Source organism: Nicotiana sylvestris, chromosome 10 (genome assembly GCF_000393655.2).
Source record: "Nicotiana sylvestris chromosome 10, ASM39365v2, whole genome shotgun sequence".
Lineage (NCBI taxonomy): Eukaryota > Viridiplantae > Streptophyta > Magnoliopsida > Solanales > Solanaceae > Nicotiana > Nicotiana sylvestris.
In genome coordinates, this window is record NC_091066.1 from 63,949,527 (window position 1) to 63,956,106 (window position 6,580).

The following is a 6,580-nucleotide window of genomic DNA, read 5'->3' on the forward strand; positions in this document are numbered from 1 at the left end:
CAAGCACAATATCTTGTAGCTCAACCCACTTAGCCTTAGCTTCTTGAAGTTGTGCATATAATTAAGTGGCTTCTTGGCTATGTGCCATCACTTCTTATTTACTTTGCTGCAATAGGTCCCATTCACCCGCCTCAACACCTTTTGCCTCCAACACCGGGAGGCACACAACAAGGTCGTCCTTTTAGGCCAATAGTTGATCCCGTTCGGAGGCGAGTCCTTGCTTATCAAGGATCAATTTCTACACGCCCTCAGAAGCAAGTAAATCGGCCTGTAAAGAAGAATATCAAGGTTAGAAATCCCGTTACAGCAGATAAATAGAAAATAAGTGATAAGAAAGTACGTACAGTACCGCTACCGCATTATGCATAGCATTATTCAACAAGCACTCTGCCGAAAGGGAGTGTATTTTCTTCCTATCTTTCTCTGAAGCCAGTGGCTTCAGGTAGTTCGAAAGCTCCACCGTCTTGGACAGCAGATGACACTTCTTCAAAACCGAAAGAGTAGCACTCCTTCTCCCTCGAGAATCTGAGGAAGGCGATGAGTAATTGTACCCCAAATTCCCATGGTGGGAGGACTGGGAAAGAGAAACACCCTCCTCTCGAACGTTTGTTGCCGGTTGAGGAGATGTATTGGGTGCTGGTGGCGAAGGTATAGCTGGTGTTGAGGGGCGTGAAGTTGTTAGTGTTGAAGATTAAAAAGTAGCTATGGAAGGAACAACGCTGATTACTGGTTGCTCAGTGTTCGAAGGCAAAAGAGGCCCGGGGTCCAAGCTCCTTTGACCAGAAATAGCAACAGGGGTTGGAAAGCGAGAATCAACATCCTCTACTATATCCATCTCACCCCAAAGTGCTTGGACCTCATCTGTGGTCGGATTTTGAAGCTCTCCTGGCTAAGAGTCCGGTTGAGTTGATGAAGCCATTTTTCTCCTTTGGACGGGAGCCAAGCCACTTCATCACTAGCTTCTTCATCTTTCACAACAACCACTGTGGCCAGCTCGGTCGTTGTTGTCTTTATTTTTTTATTTTGAGCCCCTGCCGAGGAAGAACGTAATCTTTTTGGTTGCTTGTTCTCTGGATGGGGACTCAGAGAAGAAGCACCTTCACCGAAAGTAGGTCTGTGTGCACTGCTTCAAGCAAAGGCACTTTATAGCACCCTCACGGATTCCTCGGGGTCGGTTAAAATGTCGACCTTGGGGCAGGTGACAGAGCCCTACCGGAGTCCTGAACTAAGCAAAAAATAAAGTTAGCAAAAGTTATTTATGTTCATAAAAAGATAAAAGGAAGTAGGACTCGGTTTACCATGGTTCTTGGCCTTCCACCCATATTTGGGAGCTATCTCCTTCCATCATCAGGATTCTGGTGTTGTAATTTCCAGAATCTTTTGAACCCACTGGTCCAGGCCTTGAACTCGTGGTGGTTCCCATCGGGTATCTGAAACAAAAAAAAAGGAAGAGGTTAACAATAACAGAAAACAATCTTTTCACGAAGGAATGAAATGAATCAGAAACTTATGAAAACGATTCCACTACTCAGGAAAAGGCATAGCGGTGGTTGGGACGATGTTCCTGGCCGCGATGATGACAAATCGCACCATCCACCCGCGATCATTGTCATTGTCCACGCTGGTGAGAAGAGCGTGATGACCATGTTTGCTGAAGTTTATTACTCCCCAACGAAAATTTTAGGGGGAGTAGAGATTCATCATGTGTGTCAGGGTTAGGGTTTTCCTAGTCTCTGTGCACAATTGACGTAGACAATACATCATTCTCCATATAGATGGGCTTACTGTGCCAAGCAGACCCGGTACCGGTGGCAAAACTCCAAAATTACGGGGTCGAGCCGTTCACTCATCCCTAAGGAAAACGAAGACGTACGAAAAATCCTCCTTGATGAAGGTAACTCACTCTATCATATCGGGGGCGAGGATATTGAGGTTAGGGCAGTTGTACTCCTCCTTTACGGTGGGGATACTGAAAGGTCGAATAGAGGAGGGGTACCTACTAACGGCCCAAGTCTGTAGCGATGCTAATGGGAACTTCTCTTTGAAGTCGTTAGCAGTACTCAAGTGTTTGGGTATGATGGTATTCACAATGTGAGGCTCATAATCAACATCATCTTCTTTGTCTTTGTTTCTCTTCAGGCCTCCGCTGAAGAGAAGTTCAGAGTTTCTAAAAGATGCAGTAGAAGAAGCCATGGTAGTAAAAGGCAGTAAGATTTTTAGGAAAAGTTAGAGAAGATGAAAGTTCTCGAAGCAAGAGGACATTGAGAGAGAAGATGATAAACTTATGGGAATCTTGGAAGTGAAAGAGGTAAACTAATGAGTGTAAAGTAGAAATATAGACGACAAAAATTGTGGTCATGATTACATCGAGAACCAGCGAAAATATTGCTGAATCGTGGGGCAACACGTGTTCGGGGTATTAAATGCAAGAATACGTGCGTCCTTTCAAGCGTCAGAGACTGTTCTTGAGATTTTCCGCCAAGAAAGGGATCTTCACCAACTTTCCGGTGACACAATGATATGTCACCAGAAAGCAGGGGGACTATCTGCATATGATAAAATCGGTTTATAATAAATGATCGAATGATAGCATGACACATGGAATCGAAGACAGGCAAAAGGCGAATCAAGTAACAACCAGTACTGGGAACAACAACTGCAATTAACATAGGATAAACCCCAAAGGGAGCATGATCAATAGGAGCAGATCGAGTATTTGCCATCGGATAACATTCAATGAAGAATATTCTCTAACATTAAATGGGCAGACGTTGTAGAGAATATTTGCATTTATGACCTGCCATTACATATTCATCAATGACTCCTCTATTATAATTTAAGCGGGGCTTGATCCTAGGATCTTGTTTTCCTAAGTAAAGCTATAAATAGCAGGCTCAACAGCCATTGTAAGGCACGGAATTCTTGGCAAAATATATGTTGTATTTCATTTTCACTCTCAATTAAATAACTTTATTTTCTTTTTTATATTGCTCTTATTTCTGTCCTCGGAGACATTGCGCTCGAAGCTAGGCTTGTCGTCTTCTTCAATTCCAATTGCTAAGTCTTACTTTTAATCTTATTTCATTATTATATTTGGATCAAATCAGTTTGCTTGTCTTTAAACCACGCAACAAATTTAGTTGTACCGTTTTACGACTAAATACTTACTTTTAGGCATAAAAGTACAAAAATAAGCCAAAAACTAAAAGTTGAATATTACCAACTTATTATTATTGACTTTTAGCTTATAAATTAGTAATTTTTAAAAGCCAATCCAAACAACCTTAGCCAGAATAAAGTAACTACTATCAAAACTCAACCTTGGCAAATTACTCCTAGGATAATCTCTTAGCTGGCATGGCATTAATGATAAACCGCGGTGCCCGGATTATTTTCATATTTCAAATTTTCAAATAGTAACCACGGTAAGTTTCATTTCACCTCAGATTTTTTCTTTTTTTTCCAGTCCCTAGATTTTTTTTCGGAGAGCCATTTCTGGCATTCCTATATAAACTTCCCTCAGTTCAGCAGATACCCAGATCTGAAAATTTTCGGAAGGCGTCTTGATAAACGCCGTTTCCTATTCCAATCTCCTTCTACACTTTCTCTGTCTGAATTCAAAACAAAAACAAAGTGTGAAAATGAGAGAGTGCATTTCAATCCACATTGGCCAGGCCGGTATTCAGGTCGGAAATGCATGCTGGGAACTTTACTGCCTCGAACATGGCATTCAGGTATTTTTATAGTTCTGTTTGAATTTAAGCATACGAATTGAAAATTGTTTATATATGCGTGCACATTTTAGATCCATTGTGAAATTTAGTTTTTTTATATATATTATATTTCTATTTTAATATATGCATATTCTGGCGGTTAGAACTATTTGAAGACGTTTTTTGTATAGATCTAGGTTGATTCAGAATAGATATTCATGAAAAGTATGATATCATCTTATAGATCTAGTTGAGGAAAAATTTTGCTTGGTTTCCTTTACGTTCTTATCGCTATTGTTCTTTCTGCAAATAGGTACATTAATGCCGATAAATCTGTCAGTGAAATTGATTTTGGTAATTGTTTGATCCTGCTGTTTTATGTAGATCTGTTTGTTCCTGAATATATCAGAATAATAATTACTTGTATATTTTTTGCTCATGGCATTGTTATGTCTGTACGTGTTTACAGAGCACTAGATGTGCGTTGTTATCTCCCTAAATCTATTGGAACTGAAAAATGGCGACTATAAATCTAGTTGCTTTTAGATAGATCGGAATGAAATTCATTTTTTTCCTTATAGATCCACTTGAAATTGCAAATTCTATGCCTATTTCTTTACATTTTAGAACTAATTCTGTTTCTTATTTCTTTATGTCCTATTTGCTGGTTACAGATAGGTTGATGTATCAATTGGTATTTAAAAGGGCCAGAAATACGTAATTTCTTTTTGTGAAATCATCCTTAACCTTGTCGAATGCTAGGGGGTAACTTGTGTTCTTTCAAAGATGAAAGACCTTTATTACATTTTATTTCAAATTTCTGTATAATTGCTGATAATGTACGATGTATCATTTAGTCTGCCAACATATATGATTCACTGATAGTTGAAATATATATTGAAGTATTGTGTAGATTCAATTTAATTCTCTGCATTCTATAGTGCTTGTGTACAAGTTTCCATTTTGAAGTCCTGTTTATTCTGCATTACTGAAAATCTTGTCTTTCACTTCTCCCGTAGCCTGATGGCCAGATGCCGGGTGACAAGACTATTGGAGGTGGTGATGATGCATTCAACACCTTCTTCAGTGAAACTGGAGCTGGAAAGCATGTTCCACGTGCTGTTTTTGTAGATCTTGAGCCTACTGTCATTGATGAAGTCAGGACGGGAACATACAGACAGCTCTTTCACCCTGAGCAGCTCATCAGTGGCAAAGAAGATGCAGCCAACAACTTCGCCCGTGGCCACTATACAAGTAAACGTTATTCCTTGATGCAATGTTACCTATTTTTTTTTAGCTCAATAATGTGCTGGTAGTTATCTTTTTGTCATGTTTGCAGTTGGGAAAGAAATAGTTGATCTTTGTTTGGACCGCATTAGGAAGCTTGCAGACAACTGCACTGGCCTTCAAGGTTTTCTGGTTTTCAATGCTGTTGGTGGTGGCACTGGTTCTGGCCTTGGGTCACTTCTACTGGAACGTCTCTCAGTTGACTATGGCAAGAAATCAAAACTTGGATTCACAATTTATCCCTCACCACAGGTCTCAACGTCTGTTGTGGAGCCTTACAACAGTGTGCTTTCAACTCACTCGCTGCTTGAGCACACAGATGTTGCAATTCTTCTTGACAATGAGGCCATTTATGACATTTGCAGGCGGTCACTGGACATTGAGCGCCCCACTTACACCAACCTTAACCGCCTTATTTCACAAGTATAATTGAGTGCATATCATTCTGGGCTGTGTTGTACACACTATATTCTTCTTCAATTGTAGATAGTAATTTCTGTGCTTCCAATGCAGGTCATTTCTTCTCTGACTGCTTCTTTGAGGTTCGATGGAGCCTTGAATGTTGATGTGAATGAATTCCAGACCAACCTTGTACCATATCCCAGAATCCATTTTATGCTTTCCTCCTATGCTCCAGTCATTTCAGCTGAGAAGGCTTACCATGAGCAGCTCTCAGTAGCAGAGATCACAAACAGTGCCTTTGAACCCTCTTCTATGATGGTTAAGTGTGATCCTCGCCACGGTAAGTACATGGCTTGCTGCCTGATGTTCCGTGGTGATGTTGTGCCAAAGGATGTCAATGCTGCTGTGGCCACCATCAAGACCAAGCGTACTATCCAATTTGTTGACTGGTGCCCTACTGGATTCAAGTGTGGTATCAACTACCAACCACCAACTGTTGTCCCTGGAGGTGACCTTGCCAAGGTGCAAAGAGCTGTGTGCATGATCTCTAACTCAACCAGTGTTGCTGAGGTCTTCTCGCGCATTGATCACAAGTTTGATCTGATGTACGCCAAGCGTGCTTTTGTGCATTGGTACGTGGGTGAGGGTATGGAGGAAGGCGAGTTCAGTGAAGCACGTGAGGACCTTGCTGCTCTGGAAAAGGATTATGAGGAGGTTGGTGCTGAAGTTGACGATGAAGAAGGGGGTGATGAAGGAGATGAGTATTGAGGGACTATTGTGGTCTAACGTGTTTGTTTTCTGTTTGGTTGATGGTTTTCTGTTGCTCTCCTAGCAATTAGTATTTCCTATTGTGTCTTGTAAACTGAAATATGCTGTTGTTGAAGTCAAAATATGTTCGTTTGACTGGTTACTTTACATTTCGTGCATGGTCTATATGATTTCTTATGGCTGCTTTTGTGATTCCTGATGAAATTGCCCAGTCAACCAATTTTTGCTGCTGTTGGGTCCCTTTCCATCTTAAAGAAAGAGACATACTTCCATTAAAACATTTTAATTAGCACATAACTAAACTGAAAGTTAGTCTTTCCTTGGTGAGGCATATTGAAGATTTTTTGAATTTAAAACCTAGTATTGATTGATTTCTTTGTTGGGCCATGATATACTTCTAATCGTTGAAA

The 6,580-nt window shown here is 40.5% G+C and overlaps 1 protein-coding gene across 1 annotated transcript; it reads left to right on the forward strand.

Moving 5' to 3' along the window:
• Positions 1 to 3,439: 3,439 nt before the first annotated feature.
• Positions 3,440 to 6,317, forward strand: LOC104235413 (tubulin alpha-3 chain). Its single transcript, XM_009789170.2, has 4 exons — positions 3,440 to 3,734; positions 4,733 to 4,967; positions 5,053 to 5,423; positions 5,514 to 6,317. The coding sequence occupies exons 1-4, from the start codon at positions 3,642 to 3,644 to the stop codon at positions 6,168 to 6,170; spliced, it is 1,356 nt and encodes a 451-aa protein (XP_009787472.1). The 5' UTR covers positions 3,440 to 3,641; the 3' UTR covers positions 6,171 to 6,317.
• Positions 6,318 to 6,580: the final 263 nt, after the last annotated feature.